General features: G+C 49.9%; 1 protein-coding gene across 1 annotated transcript in view; it reads right to left on the reverse strand.

The window, feature by feature from the left end:
- Nucleotides 1-542: 542 nt before the first annotated feature.
- Nucleotides 543-22,350, reverse strand: part of LOC139567321 (chromodomain-helicase-DNA-binding protein 4-like) — a 32,598-nt gene continuing 10,790 nt past the window's right edge. Inside the window, exons 13-16 of the mRNA XM_071388725.1 lie at nucleotides 18,444-18,655; nucleotides 1,151-1,282; nucleotides 877-976; nucleotides 543-761 (exon numbers count right to left, since the gene is read on the reverse strand). Coding sequence (XP_071244826.1) covers nucleotides 558-761; nucleotides 877-976; nucleotides 1,151-1,282; nucleotides 18,444-18,655 — 648 coding nt within the window. The 3' untranslated portion in view covers nucleotides 543-557. The remainder of the gene's footprint in view (nucleotides 762-876; nucleotides 977-1,150; nucleotides 1,283-18,443; nucleotides 18,656-22,350) is intronic.

Raw genomic sequence — 22,350 nt, forward strand, 5'->3', positions numbered from 1 at the left:
ACGGCACCTCCCTACCTTCAGGCTCTGATCAGGCCCTACACCCAAACAAGGGCACTGCGTTCATCCACCTCTGGCCTGCTCGCCTCCCTACCTCTGAGGAAGTACAGTTCCCGCTCAGCCCAGTCAAAACTGTTCGCTGCTCTGGCACCCCAATGGTGGAACAAGCTCCCTCACGACGCCAGGTCAGCGGAGTCAATCACCACCTTCCGGAGACACCTGAAACCCCACCTCTTTAAGGAATACCTAGGATAGGATAAAGTAATCCTTCTAACCCCCCCCCCCCCCCTTAAAAGAGTTAGATGCACTATTGTAAAGTGGTTGTTCCACTGGATATCATAAGGTGAATGCACCAATTTGTAAGTCGCTCTGGATAAGAGCGTCTGCTAAATGACTTAAATGTAAATGTATATATATATATATCTCACTCACACACACACACACACACACACACACACACACACACACACACACACACACACTCTCTGAAACACATCGCTGTGGAATCAGATGACCACATCCTTTTGCCTATCCAGCACACACAGACCCCAATACAGACCCTAACAACACACCTCTTTGTAGAGTGAGTAGAGGAAGACAGCGGTCTGGACAGTCTTGCCTAGACCCATCTCATCAGCCAGTATAGTGTCAGTGGCCTGAGCCCAGGAGAAACGCAGCCAGTTGAGACCCTCCAGCTGGTATGGGTGCAGCGTTCCCCGTGTAGTGTCCAGGTAGTCTGGCTGATGGTCAAACTTGATGGTGGGCTGGAGGGGAAGTGGAAGATAAACATCTTCATTTACATCACAGAATCATGAATCAATGTGAATGGGAGATTTGGAAGATTCACATGAAAAGGAACAAGGAAGTAGCCGTACTTACATCCACCACAGGGTTAGCAGGGGGTTTCTCACTCTTCTTCACTTTAGCTATCTTCTTCAGCTTCTTACCAGGCCTGCCCTCATCTCCCAACATCAACTCTCTGAGAGAGAGAGATGGAAGAGTTGGTAGGTAGAGAAAGATGGAAGACATGAAGAGGATTAGATTATTGCTTCAGGTTACTCTAGGTTGATATAGGCAGAAATGTCAGAGTTTTGTGTGCATGCATGGGTGAGTATGTGCATGTTTGTGTGTGTGTGTGTGTGTGTGTGTGCACCTGTGGTTCCAGTAGGTCTGCTTGTATTGGTCGTACTCTGGGATGTCCATCTCCTCACTCTCCCAGGAGGCCTGGTCGTAGGCCAGATCCCTCCACTTGATCAGGAAGTGCACGTTGTTCTTCTTATCCACACTTGGAGAGAGGAGGAGAGGGGAAGGAGAATGATGATATTATGGTTTACATTTCTGTATTTATACAAATAGGATGCAGAGGTGTTAAACAAATTATTGCAATTTTTACAACAAATAAACAGCCATTTCCTTTACAGAACTGACTTTGACACGCCTGTGTTAGGAGGTAGTATGTTACCTATGCTGTGTTGTGTTAGCGTGTGAATCCCAGGTGTGTGTGTGTGTGTGTGTGTGTGTGTGTTAGCGTGTGTATCCTAGATGTGTATCCCAGGTGTGTGTGTGTTAGCGTGTGTATCCCAGGTGTGTGTGTGTGTGTGTTAGCGTGTGTATCCCAGGTGTGTGTGTGTTAGCGTTTGTATCCCAGGTGTGTATCCCAGGTGTGTGTGTGTTAGCGTGTGTATCCCAGGTGTGTGTGTGTTAGCGTGTGTATCCCAGGTGTGTATCCCAGGTGTGTGTGTGTTAGCGTGTGTATCCCAGGTGTGTGTGTGTTAGCGTGTGTATCCCAGGTGTGTATCCCAGGTGTGTGTGTGTGTGTGTTAGCGTGTGTATCCCAGGTGTGTGTGTGTTAGCGTTTGTATCCCAGGTGTGTATCCCAGGTGTGTGTGTGTTAGCGTGTGTATCCCAGGTGTGTGTGTGTTAGCGTGTGTATCCCAGGTGTGTGTGTGTTAGTGTGTGTGTGTTAGCGTGTGTATCCCAGGTGTGTGTGTGTGTGTTAGCGTGTGTATCCCAGGTGTGTGTGTGTGTGTTAGCGTGTGTACCCCAGGTGTGTGTGTGTTAGCGTGTGTATCCCAGTTGTGTGTGTGTGTTAACGTTTGTATCCCAGGTGTGTGTGTTAGCGTGTGTATCCCAGGTGTGTGTGTTAGCATGTGTACCCCAGTTGTGTGTGTGTTAGCGTGTGTATCCCAGGTGTGTGTGTGTGTTAGCGTGTGTATCCCAGGTGTGTGTGTGTGTTAGCGTGTGTATGCCAGGTGTGAGTGTGTGTGTTAGCGTGTGTATGCCAGGTGTGTGTGTGTGTGTTAGCGTGTGTATGCCAGGTGTGTGTGTGTGTGTGTTAGCGTGTGTATGCCAGGTGTGTATCCCAGGTGTGTGTGTGTGTTAGCGTTTGTATCCCAGGTGTGTATCCCAGGTGTGCGTGTGTGTTAGCGTGTGTATCCCAGGTGTGTGTGTGTGTGTGTGTTAGCGTGTGGCTCAGTTGGTAGAGCATGGCGCTTGCAACGCCAGGGTTGTGGGTTCATTCCCCACGGGGGGACCAGGATGAATATGTATGAACTTTCCAATTTGTAAGTCGCTCTGGATAAGAGCGTCTGCTAAATGACTTAAAATGTAAATGTAAATGTATCCCAGGTGAGTGTGTGTGTTAGCGTGTGTATCCCAGGTGTGTTTGTGTGTGTTAGCGTGTGTATCCCAGGTGTGTGTGTTAGCGTGTGTATCCCAGGTGTGAGTGTGTGTGTTAGCGTGTGTATCCCAGGTGTGTGTGTGTGTGTTAGCGTGTGTATCCCAGGTGTGTGTGTGTTAGCGTTTGTATCCCAGGTGTGTATCCCAGGTGTGTGTGTGTGTTAGCGTGTGTATCCCAGGTGTGTGTGTGTTGGCGTGTGTATCCCAGGTGTGTGTGTGTTGGCGTGTGTATCCCAGGTGTGTGTGTGTTAGCGTGTGTACCCCAGGTGTGTATCCCAGGTGTGTGTGTGTTAGCGTTTGTATCCTAGGTGTGTATCCCAGGTGTGTGTGTGTGTGTGTGTGTTAGCGTGTGCACCCCACTTGTGTGTGTGTGTGTGTGTGTGTGTGTGTTAGCGTGTGCCCCCCACTTGTGTGTGTGTGTTAGCGTTTGTATCCCAGGTGTGTGTGTGTTAGTGTGTGTGTGTTAGCGTGTGTATCCCAGGTGTGTGTGTGTGTGTTAGCGTGTGTATCCCAGGTGTGTGTGTGTTAGCGTTTGTATCCTAGGTGTATATCCCAGGTGTGTGTGTGTGTGTTAGCGTGTGCACCCCACTTGTGTGTGTGTGTTAGCGTTTGTATCCCAGGTGTGTGTGTTAGCGTGTGTATCCCAGGTGTGTGTGTGTGTTAGCGTGTGTATCCCAGGTGTGTGTGTGTGTGTGTTAGCGTGTGTATCCTAGGTGTGTATCCCAGGTGTGTGTGTGTTAGCGTGTGTATCCCAGGTGTGTATCCCAGGTGTGTGTGTGTGTGTGTGTGTTAGCGTGTGTATCCCAGGTGTGTGTGTGTTAGCGTGTGTATCCCAGGTGTGTATCCCAGGTGTGTGTGTGTTAGCGTTTGTATCCCAGGTGTGTATCCCAGGTGTGTGTGTGTGTGTTAGCGTTTGTATCCCAGGTGTGTATCTCAGGTGTGTTAGCGTGTGTATCCCAGGTGTGTGTGTGTGTTAGCGTGTGTATCCCAGGTGTGTGTGTGTGTTAGCGTGTGCACCCCAGTTGTGTGTGTGTGTTAACGTTTGTATCCCAGGTGTGTGTGTTAGCGTGTGTACCCCAGGTGTGTGTGTTAGCGTGTGTACCCCAGTTGTGTGTGTGTTAGCGTGTGTATCCCAGGTGTGTGTGTGTGTGTTAGCGTGTGTATCCCAGGTGTGTGTGTTAGCGTGTGTATCCCAGGTGTGAGTGTGTTAGCGTGTGTATGCCAGGTGTGTGTGTGTGTGTTAGCGTGTGTATGCCAGGTGTGTGTGTGTTAGCGTGTGTATCCCAGGTGTGAGTGTGTTAGCGTGTGTATGCCAGGTGTGTGTGTGTGTGTGTGTGTGTGTGTTGTGTGTTAGCGTGTGTATGCCAGGTGTGTGTGTGTGTGTGTTAGCGTGTGTATGCCAGGTGTGTGTGTGTGTGTGTGTGTGTGTGTGTGTGTGTGTGTGTGTGTGTGTGTGTGTGTGTGTGTGTGTGTGTGTTAGCGTGTGTATGCCAGGTGTGTATCCCAGGTGTGTGTGTGTGTTAGCGTTTGTATCCCAGGTGTGTATCCCAGGTGTGTGTGTGTGTTAGCGTGTGTATCCCAGGTGTGAGTGTGTGTGTTAGCGTGTGTATGTGTTAGCGTGTGTATCCCAGGTGTGTGTGTGTGTGTGTTAGCGTGTGTATCCCAGGTGTGAGTGTGTGTGTTAGCGTGTGTATGCCAGGTGTGTGTGTGTGTGTTAGCGTGTGTATGCCAGGTGTGTATCCCAGGTGTGTGTGTGTTAGCGTGTGTATGCCAGGTGTGTATCCCAGGTGTGTGTGTGTTAGCGTGTGTATCCCAGGTGTGTGTGTGTGTTGGCGTGTGTATCCCAGGTGTGTGTGTGTGTTAGCGTGTGTATCCCAGGTGTGTGTGTGTTAGCGTGTGTATCCCAGGTGTGTGTGTGTTAGCGTGTGTATCCCAGGTGTGTGTGTGTGTGTGTGTGTGTGTGTGTGTGTGTGTGTGTGTGTGTGTGTGTGTGTTAGCGTGTGTATCCCAGGTGTGTGTGTGTGTGTGTGTGTTAGCGTGTGTATCCCAGGTGTTTGTGTGTGTGTGTTAGCGTGTGTATCCCAGGTGTGTGTGTGTGTGTGTGTTAGCGTGTGTATCCCAGGTGTGTGTGTGTGTGTGTGTTAGCGTGTGTATCCCAGCTGTGTGTGTGTGTGTGTTAGCGTGTGTATCCCAGGTGTGTGTGTGTGTGTGTTAGCGTGTGTATCCCAGCTGTGTGTGTGTGTTAGCGTGTGTATCCCAGGTGTGTGTGTGTTAGCGTGTGTATCCCAGGTGTGTGTGTGTGTGTGTGTGTGTGTGTGTGTGTGTGTGTGTGTGTGTTAGCGTGTGTATCCCAGGTGTGTGTGTGTGTGTGTGTGTTAGCGTGTGTATCCCAGGTGTTTGTGTGTGTGTGTTAGCGTGTGTATCCCAGGTGTGTGTGTGTGTGTGTGTTAGCGTGTGTATCCCAGGTGTGTGTGTGTGTGTGTTAGCGTGTGTATCCCAGCTGTGTGTGTGTGTGTGTTAGCGTGTGTATCCCAGGTGTGTGTGTGTGTGTGTTAGCGTGTGTATCCCAGGTGTGTGTGTGTGTGTGTGTGTGTGTGTTAGCGTGTGTATCCCAGGTGTGTGTGTGTGTGTGTTAGCGTGTGTATCCCAGGTGTGTGTGGGTGTGTGTTAGCGTGTGTATCCCAGGTGTGTGTGGGTGTGTGTTAGCGTGTGTATCCCAGGTGTGTGTGTGTGTGTGTTAGCGTGTGTATGTGTTAGCGTGTGTATCCCAGGTGTGAGTGTGTGTGTTAGCGTGTGTATCCCAGGTGTGTGTGTGTTAGCGTGTGTATCCCAGATGTGTGTGTTTTAGTGTTAGCGTGTGTATGCCAGGTGTGTGTGTGTGTGTGTTAGCGTGTGTATGCCAGGTGTGTATCCCAGGTGTGTGTGTGTTAGCGTTTGTATCCCAGGTGTGTATCCCAGGTGTGTGTGTGTGTTAGCGTGTGTATCCCAGGTGTGTGTGTGTGTTGGCGTGTGTATCCCAGGTGTGTGTGTGTGTTAGCGTGTGTATCCCAGGTGTGTGTGTGTTAGCGTGTGTATCCCAGATGTGTGTGTTTTAGTGTTAGCGTGTGTATCCCAGGTGTGCGTGTGTGTTGGCGTGTGTATCCCAGATGTGTGTGTTTTAGTGTTAGCGTGTGTATGCCAGGTGTGTGTGTGTGTGTGTTAGCGTGTGTATGCCAGGTGTGTATCCCAGGTGTGTGTGTGTTAGCGTTTGTATCCCAGGTGTGTATCCCAGGTGTGTGTGTGTTAGCGTTTGTATCCCAGGTGTGTATCCCAGGTGTGTGTGTGTGTTAGCATGTGTATCCCAGGTGTGTGTGTGTGTTGGCGTGTGTATCCCAGGTGTGTGTGTGTGTTAGCGTGTGTATCCCAGGTGTGTGTGTGTGTTAGCGTGTGTATCCCAGGTGTGTGTGTGTGTTAGCGTGTGTATCCCAGGTGTGTGTGTGTGTTAGCGTGTGTATCCCAGGTGTGTGTGTGTTAGCGTGTGTATCCCAGATGTGTGTGTTTTAGTGTTAGCGTGTGTATCCCAGGTGTGTGTGTGTGTTAGCGTGTGTACCCCAGGTGTGTGTGTGTGTGTTAGCGTGTGTATGCCAGGTGTGTGTGTGTGTGTGTGTGTGTGTGTGTTAGCGTGTGTATCCCAGGTGTGTGTGTGTGTGTGTGTGTGTGTGTGTGTGTGTGTGTGTGTGTGTGTGTGTTAGCGTGTGTATCCCAGGTGTGTGTGTGTGTGTGTTAGCGTGTGTATCCCAGGTGTGTGTGTGTTAGCGTGTGTATCCCAGATGTGTGTGTTTTAGTGTTAGCGTGTGTATCCCAGGTGTGTGTGTGTGTTAGCGTGTGTACCCCAGGTGTGTGTGTGTGTGTTAGCGTGTGTATGCCAGGTGTGTGTGTGTGTGTGTGTGTGTGTGTGTGTGTGTGTGTGTGTGTGTGTGTTAGCGTGTGTATCCCAGGTGTGTGTGTGTGTGTGTGTGTGTGTGTGTGTGTGTGTGTGTGTTAGCGTGTGTATCCCAGGTGTGTGTGTGTGTGTGTTAGCGTGTGTATCCCAGGTGTTTGTGTGTGTGTGTTAGCGTGTGTATCCCAGGTGTGTGTGTGTGTGTGTTAGCGTGTGTATCCCAGGTGTGTGTGTGTGTGTGTTAGCGTGTGTATCCCAGGTGTGTGTGTGTGTGTGTTAGCGTGTGTATCCCAGGTGTGTGTGTGTGTGTGTTAGCGTGTGTATCCCAGGTGTGTGTGTGTGTGTGTTAGCGTGTGTATCCCAGGTGTGTGTGTGTGTGTGTGTGTGTGTTAGCGTGTGTATCCCAGGTGTGTGTGTGTGTGTGTGTTAGCGTGTGTATCCCAGGTGTGTGTGTGTGTGTGTTAGCGTGTGTATCCCAGGTGTGTGTGGGTGTGTGTTAGCGTGTGTATCCCAGGTGTGTGTGTGTGTGTGTGTGTGTTAGCGTGTGTATCCCAGGTGTGTGTGTTAGCGTGTGTATGCCAGGTGTGTGTGTGTGTTAGCGTGTGTATGCCAGGTGTGTGTGTGTGTGTTAGCGTGTGTATGCCAGGTGTGTGTGTGTGTATGCCAGGTGTGTGTGTGTGTGTTAGCGTGTGTATGCCAGGTGTGTGTGTGTGTGTGTTAGCGTGTGTATGCCAGGTGTGTGTGTGTGTGTGTGTGTGTGTGTGTGTGTGTGTGTGTGTGTGTGTGTGTGTGTGTGTGTGTGCCAGGTGTGTATCCCAGGTGTGTGTGTGTGTTAGCGTTTGTATCCCAGGTGTGTATCCCAGGTGTGCGTGTGTGTTAGCGTGTGTATCCCAGGTGTGTGTGTGTGTGTGTGTTAGCGTGTGTATCCCAGGTGTGAGTGTGTGTGTTAGCGTGTGCACCCCAGTTGTGTGTGTGTGTTAGCGTGTGTATCCCAGGTGTGTGTGTGTTAGCGTTTGTATCCCAGGTGTGTATCCCAGGTGTGTGTGTGTGTTAGCATGTGTATCCCAGGTGTGTGTGTGTGTGTTGGCGTGTGTATCCCAGGTGTGTATCCCAGGTGTGTGTGTGTTAGCGTTTGTATCCCAGGTGTGTGTGTTAGCGTGTGTACCCCAGTTGTGTGTGTTAGCGTGTGTATCCCAGGTGTGAGTGTGTGTGTTAGCGTGTGCACCCCAGTTGTGTGTGTGTGTTAGCGTGTGTATCCCAGGTGTGTGTGTTAGCGTGTGTACCCCAGTTGTGTGTGTGAGCGTGTGTACCCCAGTTGTGTGTGTGTTAGCGTGTGTATCCCAGGTGTGTGTGTTAGCGTGTGTATCCCAGGTGTGAGTGTGTGTGTTAGCGTGTGTATGCCAGGTGTGTGTGTGTGTGTTAGCGTGTGTATGCCAGGTGTGTGTGTGTGTGTGTGTGTGTGTGTGTGTGTGTGTGTGTGTGTGTGTGTGTGTGTGTGTTAGCGTGTGTATGCCAGGTGTGTATCCCAGGTGTGTGTGTGTGTTAGCGTTTGTATCCCAGGTGTGTATCCCAGGTGTGCGTGTGTGTTAGCGTGTGTATCCCAGGTGTGTGTGTGTGTGTGTGTTAGCGTGTGTATCCCAGGTGTGAGTGTGTGTGTTAGCGTGTGTATGTGTTAGCGTGTGTATCCCAGGTGTGTGTGTGTGTGTGTGTGTGTTAGCGTGTGTATCCCAGGTGTGAGTGTGTGTGTTAGCGTGTGTATGCCAGGTGTGTGTGTGTGTGTGTTAGCGTGTGTATGCCAGGTGTGTATCCCAGGTGTGTGTGTGTTAGCGTTTGTATCCCAGGTGTGTATCCCAGGTGTGTGTGTGTGTTAGCGTGTGTATCCCAGGTGTGTGTGTGTTGTCGTGTGTATCCCAGGTGTGTGTGTGTGTTAGGGTGTGTATCCCAGGTGTGTGTGTGTTAGCGTGTGTATCCCAGGTGTGTGTGTGTTAGCGTGTGTATCCCAGGTGTGTGTGTTTTAGTGTTAGCGTGTGTATCCCAGGTGTGTGTGTGTGTGTGTTAGCGTGTGTACCCCAGGTGTGTGTGTGTGTGTGTTAGCGTGTGTACCCCAGGTGTGTGTGTGTGTGTGTGTGTTAGCGTGTGTATGCCAGGTGTGTGTGTGTGTGTGTGTTAGCGTGTGTATCCCAGGTGTGTGTGTGTGTGTGTGTGTTAGCGTGTGTATCCCAGGTGTGTGTGTGTGTGTGTGTTAGCGTGTGTATCCCAGGTGTGTGTGTGTGTGTATCCCAGGTGTTTGTGTGTGTGTGTGTGTTAGCGTGTGTATCCCAGGTGTGTGTGTGTGTTAGCGTGTGTATCCCAGGTGTGTGTGTGTGTTAGCGTGTGTATCCCAGGTGTGTGTGTGTTAGCGTGTGTATCCCAGGTGTGTGTGTGTTAGCGTGTGTATCCCAGATGTGTGTGTTTTAGTGTTAGCGTGTGTATCCCAGGTGTGTGTGTGTGTTAGCGTGTGTACCCCAGGTGTGTGTGTGTGTGTTAGCGTGTGTATGCCAGGTGTGTGTGTGTGTGTGTGTGTGTGTGTGTGTGTGTGTGTGTTAGCGTGTGTATCCCAGGTGTGTGTGTGTGTGTGTGTGTGTGTGTGTGTGTGTGTGTGTGTGTAGCGTGTGTATCCCAGGTGTGTGTGTGTGTGTGTTAGCGTGTGTATCCCAGGTGTGTGTGTGTTAGCGTGTGTATCCCAGATGTGTGTGTTTTAGTGTTAGCGTGTGTATCCCAGGTGTGTGTGTGTGTTAGCGTGTGTACCCCAGGTGTGTGTGTGTGTGTTAGCGTGTGTATGCCAGGTGTGTGTGTGTGTGTGTGTGTGTGTGTGTGTGTGTGTGTGTGTGTGTGTGTGTGTGTGTTAGCGTGTGTATCCCAGGTGTGTGTGTGTGTGTGTGTGTGTGTGTGTGTGTGTGTTAGCGTGTGTATCCCAGGTGTGTGTGTGTGTGTGTTAGCGTGTGTATCCCAGGTGTTTGTGTGTGTGTGTTAGCGTGTGTATCCCAGGTGTGTGTGTGTGTGTGTTAGCGTGTGTATCCCAGGTGTGTGTGTGTGTGTGTTAGCGTGTGTATCCCAGGTGTGTGTGTGTGTGTGTTAGCGTGTGTATCCCAGGTGTGTGTGTGTGTGTGTTAGCGTGTGTATCCCAGGTGTGTGTGTGTGTGTGTTAGCGTGTGTATCCCAGGTGTGTGTGTGTGTGTGTGTGTGTGTTAGCGTGTGTATCCCAGGTGTGTGTGTGTGTGTGTGTTAGCGTGTGTATCCCAGGTGTGTGTGTGTGTGTGTTAGCGTGTGTATCCCAGGTGTGTGTGGGTGTGTGTTAGCGTGTGTATCCCAGGTGTGTGTGTGTGTGTGTGTGTGTTAGCGTGTGTATCCCAGGTGTGTGTGTTAGCGTGTGTATGCCAGGTGTGTGTGTGTGTTAGCGTGTGTATGCCAGGTGTGTGTGTGTGTGTTAGCGTGTGTATGCCAGGTGTGTGTGTGTGTATGCCAGGTGTGTGTGTGTGTGTTAGCGTGTGTGTGCCAGGTGTGTGTGTGTGTGTGTGTGTGTGTGTGTGTGTGTGTGTGTGCCAGGTGTGTATCCCAGGTGTGTGTGTGTGTTAGCGTTTGTATCCCAGGTGTGTATCCCAGGTGTGCGTGTGTGTTAGCGTGTGTATCCCAGGTGTGTGTGTGTGTGTGTGTTAGCGTGTGTATCCCAGGTGTGAGTGTGTGTGTTAGCGTGTGCACCCCAGTTGTGTGTGTGTGTTAGCGTGTGTATCCCAGGTGTGTGTGTGTTAGCGTTTGTATCCCAGGTGTGTATCCCAGGTGTGTGTGTGTGTTAGCATGTGTATCCCAGGTGTGTGTGTGTGTGTTGGCGTGTGTATCCCAGGTGTGTATCCCAGGTGTGTGTGTGTTAGCGTTTGTATCCCAGGTGTGTGTGTTAGCGTGTGTACCCCAGTTGTGTGTGTTAGCGTGTGTATCCCAGGTGTGAGTGTGTGTGTTAGCGTGTGCACCCCAGTTGTGTGTGTGTGTTAGCGTGTGTATCCCAGGTGTGTGTGTTAGCGTGTGTACCCCAGTTGTGTGTGTGAGCGTGTGTACCCCAGTTGTGTGTGTGTTAGCGTGTGTATCCCAGGTGTGTGTGTTAGCGTGTGTATCCCAGGTGTGAGTGTGTGTGTTAGCGTGTGTATGCCAGGTGTGTGTGTGTGTGTTAGCGTGTGTATGCCAGGTGTGTGTGTGTGTGTGTGTGTGTGTGTGTGTGTGTGTGTGTGTGTGTGTGTGTGTGTGTGTGTGTTAGCGTGTGTATGCCAGGTGTGTATCCCAGGTGTGTGTGTGTGTTAGCGTTTGTATCCCAGGTGTGTATCCCAGGTGTGCGTGTGTGTTAGCGTGTGTATCCCAGGTGTGTGTGTGTGTGTGTGTTAGCGTGTGTATCCCAGGTGTGAGTGTGTGTGTTAGCGTGTGTATGTGTTAGCGTGTGTATCCCAGGTGTGTGTGTGTGTGTGTGTGTGTTAGCGTGTGTATCCCAGGTGTGAGTGTGTGTGTTAGCGTGTGTATGCCAGGTGTGTGTGTGTGTGTGTTAGCGTGTGTATGCCAGGTGTGTATCCCAGGTGTGTGTGTGTTAGCGTTTGTATCCCAGGTGTGTATCCCAGGTGTGTGTGTGTGTTAGCGTGTGTATCCCAGGTGTGTGTGTGTTGTCGTGTGTATCCCAGGTGTGTGTGTGTGTTAGGGTGTGTATCCCAGGTGTGTGTGTGTTAGCGTGTGTATCCCAGGTGTGTGTGTGTTAGCGTGTGTATCCCAGGTGTGTGTGTTTTAGTGTTAGCGTGTGTATCCCAGGTGTGTGTGTGTGTGTGTTAGCGTGTGTACCCCAGGTGTGTGTGTGTGTGTGTTAGCGTGTGTACCCCAGGTGTGTGTGTGTGTGTGTGTGTTCGCGTGTGTATGCCAGGTGTGTGTGTGTGTGTGTGTTAGCGTGTGTATCCCAGGTGTGTGTGTGTGTGTGTGTGTGTGTGTGTTAGCGTGTGTATCCCAGGTGTGTGTGTGTGTGTGTGTTAGCGTGTGTATCCCAGGTGTGTGTGTGTGTGTATCCCAGGTGTTTGTGTGTGTGTGTGTGTTAGCGTGTGTATCCCAGGTGTGTGTGTGTGTTAGCGTGTGTATCCCAGGTGTGTGTGTGTGTGTGTGTTAGCGTGTGTATCCCAGGTGTGTGTGTGTGTGTTTGTGTGTGTGTGTGTGTTAGCGTGTGTATCCCAGGTGTGAGTGTGTGTGTTAGCGTGTGTATGCCAGGTGTGTGTGTGTGTGTTAGCGTGTGTATGCCAGGTGTGTGTGTGTGTGTGTGTGTGTGTGTGTGTGTGTTAGCGTGTGTATGCCAGGTGTGTATCCCAGGTGTGTGTGTGTGTTAGCGTGTGTATGCCAGGTGTGTATCCCAGGTGTGCGTGTGTGTTAGCGTGTGTATCCCAGGTGTGTGTGTGTGTGTGTGTTAGCGTGTGTATCCCAGGTGTGAGTGTGTGTGTTAGCGTGTGTATGTGTTAGCGTGTGTATCCCAGGTGTGTGTGTGTGTGTGTGTGTGTGTTAGGTGTGTATCCCAGGTGTGAGTGTGTGTGTTAGCGTGTGTATGCCAGGTGTGTGTGTGTGTGTGTGTTAGCGTGTGTATGCCAGGTGTGTATCCCAGGTGTGTGTGTGTTAGCGTTTGTATCCCAGGTGTGTATCCCAGGCGTGTGTGTGTGTTAGCGTGTGTATCCCAGGTGTGTGTGTGTTGTCGTGTGTATCCCAGGTGTGTGTGTGTGTTAGGGTGTGTATCCCAGGTGTGTGTGTGTTAGCGTGTGTATCCCAGGTGTGTGTGTGTTAGCGTGTGTATCCCAGGTGTGTGTGTTTTAGTGTTAGCGTGTGTATCCCAGGTGTGTGTGTGTGTGTGTTAGCGTGTGTACCCCAGGTGTGTGTGTGTGTGTGTGTGTTAGCGTGTGTATGCCAGGTGTGTGTGTGTGTGTGTGTTAGCGTGTGTATCCCAGGTGTGTGTGTGTGTGTGTGTGTTAGCGTGTGTATCCCAGGTGTGTGTGTGTGTGTGTTAGCGTGTGTATCCCAGGTGTGTGTGTGTGTGTATCCCAGGTGTTTGTGTGTGTGTGTGTGTTAGCGTGTGTATCCCAGGTGTGTGTGTGTGTTAGCGTGTGTATCCCAGGTGTGTGTGTGTGTGTGTGTTAGCGTGTGTATCCCAGGTGTGTGTGTGTGTGTTTGTGTGTGTGTGTGTGTTAGCGTGTGTATCCCAGGTGTGTGTGTGTGTGTGTGTGTGTGTGTGTGTGTGTGTGTGTGTGTGTGTGTTAGCGTGTGTATCCCAGGTGTGTGTGTGTGTGTGTTAGCGTGTGTATCCCAGGTGTGTGTGTGTTGGCGTGTGTATCCCAGGTGTGTGTGTGTGTGTTAGGGTGTGTATCCCAGGTGTGTGTGTGTTAGCGTGTGTATCCCAGGTGTGTGTGTGTTAGCGTGTGTATCCCAGGTGTGTGTGTGTTAGCGTGTGTATCCCAAGTGTGTGTGTTTTAGTGTTAGCGTGTGTATCCCAGGTGTGTGTGTGTGTGTGTGTGTTAGCGTGTGTACCCCAGGTGTGTGTGTGTGTGTGTTAGCGTGTGTATGCCAGGTGTGTGTGTGTGTGTGTTAGCGTGTGTATCCCAGGTGTGTGTGTGTGTGTGTGTTAGCGTGTGTATGCCAGGTGTGTGTGTGTGTGTGTGTGTGTTAGCGTGTGTATCCCAGGTGTGTGTGTGTGTGTGTGTGTGTGTTAGCGTGTGTATCCCAGGTGTGTGTGTGTGTGTGTTAGCGTGTGTATCCCAGGTGTGTGTGTGTGTGTGTGTGTGTTAGCGTGTGTATCCCAGGTGTGTGTGTGTGTGTGTGTGTTAGCGTGTGTATCCCAGGTGTGTGTGTGTTGTCGTGTGTATCCCAGGTGTGTGTGTGTGTTAGGGTGTGTATCCCAGGTGTGTGTGTGTTAGCGTGTGTATCCCAGGTGTGTGTGTGTTAGCGTGTGTATCCCAGGTGTGTGTGTTTTAGTGTTAGCGTGTGTATCCCAGGTGTGTGTGTGTGTGTGTTAGCGTGTGTACCCCAGGTGTGTGTGTGTGTGTGTGTGTTAGCGTGTGTATGCCAGGTGTGTGTGTGTGTGTGTGTTAGCGTGTGTATCCCAGGTGTGTGTGTGTGTGTGTGTGTTAGCGTGTGTATCCCAGGTGTGTGTGTGTGTGTGTGTGTGTGTGTGTTAGCGTGTGTATCCCAGGTGTGTGTGTGTGTGTATCCCAGGTGTTTGTGTGTGTGTGTGTTAGCGTGTGTATCCCAGGTGTGTGTGTGTGTTAGCGTGTGTATCCCAGGTGTGTGTGTGTGTGTGTGTGTTAGCGTGTGTATCCCAGGTGTGTGTGTGTGTGTTTGTGTGTGTGTGTGTGTTAGCGTGTGTATCCCAGGTGTGTGTGTGTGTGTGTGTGTGTGTGTGTGTGTGTTAGCGTGTGTATCCCAGGTGTGTGTGTGTGTGTGTTAGCGTGTGTATCCCAGGTGTGTGTGTGTTGGCGTGTGTATCCCAGGTGTGTGTGTGTGTGTGTTAGGGTGTGTATCCCAGGTGTGTGTGTGTTAGCGTGTGTATCCCAGGTGTGTGTGTGTTAGCGTGTGTATCCCAGGTGTGTGTGTGTTAGCGTGTGTATCCCAGGTGTGTGTGTTTTAGTGTTAGCGTGTGTATCCCAGGTGTGTGTGTGTGTGTGTTAGCGTGTGTACCCCAGGTGTGTGTGTGTGTGTGTGTGTTAGCGTGTGTATGCCAGGTGTGTGAGTGTGTGTTAGCGTGTGTATCCCAGGTGTGTGTGTGTGTGTTAGCGTGTGTATGCCAGGTGTGTGTGTGTGTGTGTGTGTGTTAGCGTGTGTATCCCAGGTGTGTGTGTGTGTGTGTTAGCGTGTGTATCCCAGGTGTGTGTGTGTGTGTGTTAGCGTGTGTATCCCAGGTGTGTGTGTGTGTGTGTGTTAGCGTGTGTACCCCAGGTGTGTGTGTGTGTGTGTGTGTTAGCGTGTGTATGCCAGGTGTGTGTGTGTGTGTGTGTGTTAGCGTGTGTATCCCAGGTGTGTGTGTGTGTGTGTTAGCGTGTGTATCCCAGGTGTTTGTGTGTGTGTGTTAGCGTGTGTATCCCAGGTGTGTGTGTGTGTGTGTGTTAGTGTGTGTATCCCAGGTGTGTGTGTGTGTGTTAGCGTGTGTATCCCAGGTGTGTGTGTGTGTGTTAGCGTGTGTATCCCAGGTGTGTGTGTGTGTGTGTGTGTGTGTTAGCGTGTGTATCCCAGGTGTGTGTGTGTGTGTGTGTGTGTTAGCGTGTGTATCCCAGGTGTGTGTGGGTGTGTGTTAGCGTGTGTATCCCAGGTGTGTGTGTGTGTGTGTGTTAGCGTGTGTATCCCAGGTGTGTGTGTGTGTTAGCGTGTGTATCCCAGGTGTGTGTGTGTGTGTGTGTTAGCGTGTGTATCCCAGGTGTGTGTGTGTGTGTTTGTGTGTGTGTGTGTGTGTTAGCGTGTGTATCCCAGGTGTGTGTGTGTGTGTGTGTGTGTGTGTGTGTGTGTTAGCGTGTGTATCCCAGGTGTGTGTGTGTGTGTGTTAGCGTGTGTATCCCAGGTGTGTGTGTGTTGGCGTGTGTATCCCAGGTGTGTGTGTGTGTGTTAGGGTGTGTATCCCAGGTGTGTGTGTGTTAGCGTGTGTATCCCAGGTGTGTGTGTGTTAGCGTGTGTATCCCAGGTGTGTGTGTGTTAGCGTGTGTATCCCAGGTGTGTGTGTTTTAGTGTTAGCGTGTGTATCCCAGGTGTGTGTGTGTGTGTGTGTTAGCGTGTGTACCCCAGGTGTGTGTGTGTGTGTGTTAGCGTGTGTATGCCAGGTGTGTGTGTGTGTGTGTTAGCGTGTGTATCCCAGGTGTGTGTGTGTGTGTGTGTTAGCGTGTGTATGCCAGGTGTGTGTGTGTGTGTGTGTGTGTGTTAGCGTGTGTATCCCAGGTGTGTGTGTGTGTGTGTGTGTGTGTGTTAGCGTGTGTATCCCAGGTGTGTGTGTGTGTGTGTTAGCGTGTGTATCCCAGGTGTGTGTGTGTGTGTGTGTGTGTTAGCGTGTGTATCCCAGGTGTGTGTGTGTGTGTGTGTGTTAGCGTGTGTATCCCAGGTGTGTGTGTGTTGTCGTGTGTATCCCAGGTGTGTGTGTGTGTTAGGGTGTGTATCCCAGGTGTGTGTGTGTTAGCGTGTGTATCCCAGGTGTGTGTGTGTTAGCGTGTGTATCCCAGGTGTGTGTGTTTTAGTGTTAGCGTGTGTATCCCAGGTGTGTGTGTGTGTGTGTGTTAGCGTGTGTACCCCAGGTGTGTGTGTGTGTGTGTGTGTTAGCGTGTGTATCCCAGGTGTGTGTGTGTGTGTGTGTTAGCGTGTGTATCCCAGGTGTGTGTGTGTGTGTGTGTGTTAGCGTGTGTATCCCAGGTGTGTGTGTGTGTGTGTGTGTGTGTGTGTGTGTTAGCGTGTGTATCCCAGGTGTGTGTGTGTGTGTATCCCAGGTGTTTGTGTGTGTGTGTGTTAGCGTGTGTATCCCAGGTGTGTGTGTGTGTGTTTGTGTGTGTGTGTGTGTGTGTTAGCGTGTGTATCCCAGGTGTGTGTGTGTGTGTGTGTGTGTGTGTGTGTTAGCGTGTGTATCCCAGGTGTGTGTGTGTGTGTGTGTGTGTGTGTGTGTGTTAGCGTGTGTATCCCAGGTGTGTGTGTGTGTGTGTTAGCGTGTGTATCCCAGGTGTGTGTGTGTTGGCGTGTGTATCCCAGGTGTGTGTGTGTGTGTTAGGGTGTGTATCCCAGGTGTGTGTGTGTTAGCGTGTGTATCCCAGGTGTGTGTGTGTTAGCGTGTGTATCCCAGGTGTGTGTGTGTTAGCGTGTGTATCCCAGGTGTGTGTGTTTTAGTGTTAGCGTGTGTATCCCAGGTGTGTGTGTGTGTGTGTTAGCGTGTGTACCCCAGGTGTGTGTGTGTGTGTGTGTGTTAGCGTGTGTATGCCAGGTGTGTGAGTGTGTGTTAGCGTGTGTATCCCAGGTGTGTGTGTGTGTGTTAGCGTGTGTATGCCAGGTGTGTGTGTGTGTGTGTGTGTGTTAGCGTGTGTATCCCAGGTGTGTGTGTGTGTGTGTTAGCGTGTGTATCCCAGGTGTGTGTGTGTGTGTGTTAGCGTGTGTATCCCAGGTGTGTGTGTGTGTGTGTGTTAGCGTGTGTACCCCAGGTGTGTGTGTGTGTGTGTGTGTTAGCGTGTGTATCCCAGGTGTGTGTGTGTGTGTTTGTGTGTGTGTGTGTGTTAGCGTGTGTATCCCAGGTGTGTGTGTGTGTGTGTGTGTGTGTGTGTGTGTGTGTGTGTTAGCGTGTGTATCCCAGGTGTGTGTGTGTGTGTGTTAGCGTGTGTATCCCAGGTGTGTGTGTGTTGGCGTGTGTATCCCAGGTGTGTGTGTGTGTGTTAGGGTGTGTATCCCAGGTGTGTGTGTGTTAGCGTGTGTATCCCAGGTGTGTGTGTGTTAGCGTGTGTATCCCAGGTGTGTGTGTGTTAGCGTGTGTATCCCAGGTGTGTGTGTTTTAGTGTTAGCGTGTGTATCCCAGGTGTGTGTGTGTGTGTGTTAGCGTGTGTACCCCAGGTGTGTGTGTGTGTGTGTGTGTTAGCGTGTGTATGCCAGGTGTGTGAGTGTGTGTTAGCGTGTGTATCCCAGGTGTGTGTGTGTGTGTTAGCGTGTGTATGCCAGGTGTGTGTGTGTGTGTGTGTGTGTTAGCGTGTGTATCCCAGGTGTGTGTGTGTGTGTGTTAGCGTGTGTATCCCAGGTGTGTGTGTGTGTGTGTTAGCGTGTGTATCCCAGGTGTGTGTGTGTGTGTGTGTGTTAGCGTGTGTACCCCAGGTGTGTGTGTGTGTGTGTGTGTTAGCGTGTGTATGCCAGGTGTGTGTGTGTGTGTGTGTGTTAGCGTGTGTATCCCAGGTGTGTGTGTGTGTGTGTTAGCGTGTGTATCCCAGGTGTTTGTGTGTGTGTGTTAGCGTGTGTATCCCAGGTGTGTGTGTGTGTGTGTGTTAGCGTGTGTATCCCAGGTGTGTGTGTGTGTGTTAGCGTGTGTATCCCAGGTGTGTGTGTGTGTGTTAGCGTGTGTATCCCAGGTGTGTGTGTGTGTGTGTGTGTGTGTGTGTTAGCGTGTGTATCCCAGGTGTGTGTGTGTGTGTGTGTGTGTTAGCGTGTGTATCCCAGGTGTGTGTGGGTGTGTGTTAGCGTGTGTATCCCAGGTGTGTGTGTGTGTGTGTGTTAGCGTGTGTATCCCAGGTGTGTGTGTGTGTTAGCGTGTGTATCCCAGGTGTGTGTGTGTGTGTGTTAGCGTGTGTATCCCAGGTGTGTGTGTGTGTGTGTTAGCGTGTGTATCCCAGGTGTGTGTGTGTGTGTGTGTTCGTGTGTGTATCCCAGGTGTGTGTGTGTTTGTGTGTTAGCGTGTGTATCCCAGGTGTGTGTGTGTTTGTGTGTTAGCGTGTGTATCCCAGGTGTGTGTGTGTGTGTGTTAGCGTGTGTATCCCAGGTGTGTGTGTGTGTGTGTTAGCGTGTGTATCCCAGGTGTGTGTGTGTGTGTGTGTGTGTGTGTGTGTGTGTGTGTGTGTGTGTGTGTGTGTGTGTGTGTGTGTGTGTGTTAGCGTGTGTATCCCAGGTGTGTATGCGTGTTAGCGTGTGTATCCCAGGTGTGTGCGTGTGTGTTAGCGTGTGTATCCCAGGTGTGTGCGTGTGTGTTAGCGTGTGTATCCCAGGTGTGTGCGTGTGTGTTAGCGTGTGTATCCCAGGTGTGTGCGTGTGTTAGCGTGTGTATCCCAGGTGTGTGCGTGTGTGTTAGCGTGTGTATCCCAGGTGCCTGTGTGTGCGCTACCTGTGGTTGAGGATGCGGTGGATCATGAGCCACTCCATCTTGACTCCGTAACGGTAGAACTCCTCCTCCATGTGGACGTACAGGGGGTCCTTGTTCTTCCTCTTAGTGCTCTTGTCATCGTCCCCCTCCCCTCCGAAGTCCACCAGCGGGGGCTCGTCCATGTCCGTCTTCCTCTGGTAGTTACGGAACATCACCTGGCAGTTCAGCTCCAACTGGAGGGAGGGAAAAGAGTGAAGAGGGTAAAAGATGAGTCTACTCTCTATTTAGTACATAAGGATGAAGACATTGAGCCTAGGGCTGTTGCGGTGACCGTATTACCGCCACACCGGCAGTCATGACGGCAGTAAAATTCCACTTGACCGTTGAGTTACGGTAATCTCCTTTTATGCACTCTGGACATGCTTTGGTAGTACCCAACTTACTAACTACCATCAGCTCCTAATGGTCTGGTACTCAGGGCTCTATTGTCTCTCCATCAGGTCATAATGGCCTGGTACTCAGGGCTCTATTGTCCCTCCATCAGCTCCTAATGGCTTGGTACTCAGGGCTCTATTGTCCCTCCATCAGGTCCTAATGGTCTGGTACTCAGGGCTCTATTGTCCCTCCATCAGGTCCTAATGGTCTGGTACTCAGGGCTCTATTGTCCCTCCATCAGGTTCTAATGGCCAGGTACTCAGGGCTCTATTGTCCCTCCATCAGGTCCTAATGGCCAGGTACTCAGGGCTCTATTGTCCCTCCATCAGGTTCTAATGGTCTGGTACTCAGGGCTCTATTGTCCCTCCACCAGGTTCTAATGGCCAGGTACTCAGGGCTCTGCTGGCCCTCTAACCACTATGACATAACAAAATGGACAGCGCTTTCTCAGGTGATGACTAATTCAAAACAACCAAACGCATGAGTTTATGCATAGGCTTATTACCCCAAGCTGAAAAAAAACTGAATTAAAATGATATTGTGTCTTTACAATACATTTACTACTGCATATTAAACATAGAACAAAACTGATTTAAGATGTCTTTGGTACATAATGGGTCTAGCATAATAAATTTGAGTAATTGCCTTTGAGTGTGGACTGCATTATTCTTCTTTTTAAATGTTTTATTTAACTAGGCAAGTCAGTTAAGAACAAATTCATATTTACAATGACGGCCTACCGGGGAACAGTGGGTTAACTGCCTTGTTCAGGGGCAGAACGACAGATTTGTACCTTGTCAGCTCGGGATTTGATCCAGCAACCTTTCGGTTACTGACCCAACACTCTAACCACTAGGCTACCTGCCGAGTTGAGTGAAATAAGTGTTGTTATATTTCTTTCTCAGCTGCTCATATTAAGCACATGTTCCGCTATAAAACCCAAGCAGCCTGATTTCTAAGACATTCTATGGTTTGTATCACTCACAACTAAAGTTGCCAAATAACTCTTAAATCTAGCATATAGGACCTGTTTCAAGTAATCACTTTTATGCTCAACATAGCCACCCATATGCTCGCAATGGGAAAAATATCCTTTCTATTTTATTCAGCTATTTTCAATTATATTCTTATTACTATAAAATCATGTAAAATAAAATAATGGCACGGGACTTAAGCATATTGTCACACCTACACCTGCTCCCTCCAGCGCTCGACGTCGCCGGTCTACTAACCACCGGAACTGGCTATTATATTACGCACACCTGTTCCCCATCATTACACACACCTGGTCATCATTTTCTCCTTGATTACGCCCCCTTTATTTCACCCTCAGTTGTCATCAGTCATTAGGTGGTATTGTTATCTCTCGTGTTCAGTACGCTTCTCATGTTTGTTCTTTTGTATCGTTTCATGAAGATGGCGCTGACAGAGATGGTCGCCTTGCTTCGAGTCCTAGGAAACTACGCAGTATTTAGTTTTTTTCTGTATTATTTCTTACATTGTTAGCCCAGAAAATCTTAAGTGTTATTACATACAGCCGGGAAGAACTATTGGATATAAGAGCGACGTCAACTTACCAACATTACGACCAGGAATACGACTTTCCCGAAGCGGATCCTTTGTTCGGACCACCACCCGGGACAGTGGATCTAATCCCAGCAGCCGACCCAAAACAACATCGCCACATTAGAGGCATACGGAGCGGCCTCCTGGTCAGGCTCCGTAGGCGTGCACACCGCCCACTACTTCCGAGTATACTACTCACCAATGTCCAGTCTCTTGACAACAATGTAGACAAAATTGCCTTCCAGAGAGACATCAAAGACTGTAACATCCTCTGTTTCACGGAAATATGGCTCTCTCGGGATACGTTGTCGGAGTCGGTTCAGCCACCGGGCTTCTTCATGCATCGCGCCGACAGAGATAAACACCTCTCTGGGAAGAAGAAGGGCGGGGTGTACAGTCGTGGCCAAAAGTTTTGAGAATGACACAAATATAAATTTTCACAAAGTCTGCTACCTGAGTTTGTATGATGGCAATTTGCATATACTCCAGAATGTTATGAAGAGTGATCAGATGAATTGCAATTAATTGCAAAGTCCCTCTTTGCCATGCAAATGAACTGAATCCCCCAAAAACATTTCCACTGCATTTCAGCCCTGCCACAAAAGGACCAGCTGACATCATGTCAGTGATTCTCTTGTTAACACAGGTGTGAGTGTTGACAAGGACAAGGCTGGAGATCACTCTGTCATGCTGATTGAGTTCGAATAACAGACTGGAAGCTTCAAAAGGAGGGTGGTGCTTGGACTCATTGTTCTTCCTCTTTCAACCATGGTTATCTGCAAGGAAACACGTGCCGTCATCATTGCTTTGCACAGGGCTTCACAGGCAAGGTTATTTCTGCCAGTAAGATTGCACCTAAATCAACCATTTATCGGATCATCAAGAACTTCAAGGAGAGCGGTTTAACTGTTGTGAAGAAGGCTTCAGGGTGCCCAAGAAAGTCCAGCAAGCGCCAGGACCATCTCCTAAAGTTGATTCAACTGCGGGATCGGGGCACCACCAGTACAGAGCTTGCTCAGGAATGGCAGCAGGCAGGTGTGAGTGCATCTGCAGGCACAGTGAGACGAAGACTTTTGGAGGATGGCCTGGTGTCAAGAAGGGCAGCAAAGAAGCCACTTCTCTCCAGGAAAAACATCAGGGACAGACTGATATTCTGCAAAAGGTACAGGGATTGGACTGCTGAGGACTGGGGTAAAGTCATTTTCTCTGATGAATCCCCTTTCCGATGGTTTGGGGCATCTGGAAAAAAGCTTATCCGGAGAAGACAAGGTGAGCGCTACCATCAGTCCTGTGTCATGCCAACAGTAAAGCATCCTGAGACCATTCATGTGTGGGGTTGCTTCTCAGCCAAGGGAGTGGGCTCACTCACAATTTTGCCTAAGAACATAGCCATGAATAAAGAATGGTACCAACACATCCTCTGAGAGCAACTTCTCCCAACCATCCAGGAACAGTTTGGTGACAAAAAATGTCTTTTCCAGCATGATGGAGCACCTTGCCATAAGGCAAAAGTGATAACTAAGTGGCTCGGGGAACAAAACATCAATATTTTGGGTCCATGGCCAGGAAACTCCCCAGACCTTAATCCTATTGAGAACTTGTGGTCAATCCTCAAGCGGCGGGTGGACAAACAAAAACCCATAAATTCTGACAAACTCCAAGCATTTATAACGCAAGAATGGGCTCCCATCAGTCAGGATGTGGCCCAGAAGTTAATTGACAGCATGCCAGGGCGGATTGCAGAGTTCTTGAAAAAGAAGGGTCAACACTGCAAATATTGACTCTTCATGTATTTATTACTTCATGTAATTGTCAATAAAAACCTTTGACACTTATGAAATGCTTGTAATTATACTTCCGTATTCCATATTAACATCTGACAAAAATATCTAAAGACAATGAAGCAGCAAACTTCGTGGAAATTAAT

The sequence above is a fragment of the Salvelinus alpinus genome, unplaced genomic scaffold (assembly GCF_045679555.1).
Source record: "Salvelinus alpinus unplaced genomic scaffold, SLU_Salpinus.1 scaffold_212, whole genome shotgun sequence".
NCBI lineage: Eukaryota > Metazoa > Chordata > Actinopteri > Salmoniformes > Salmonidae > Salvelinus > Salvelinus alpinus.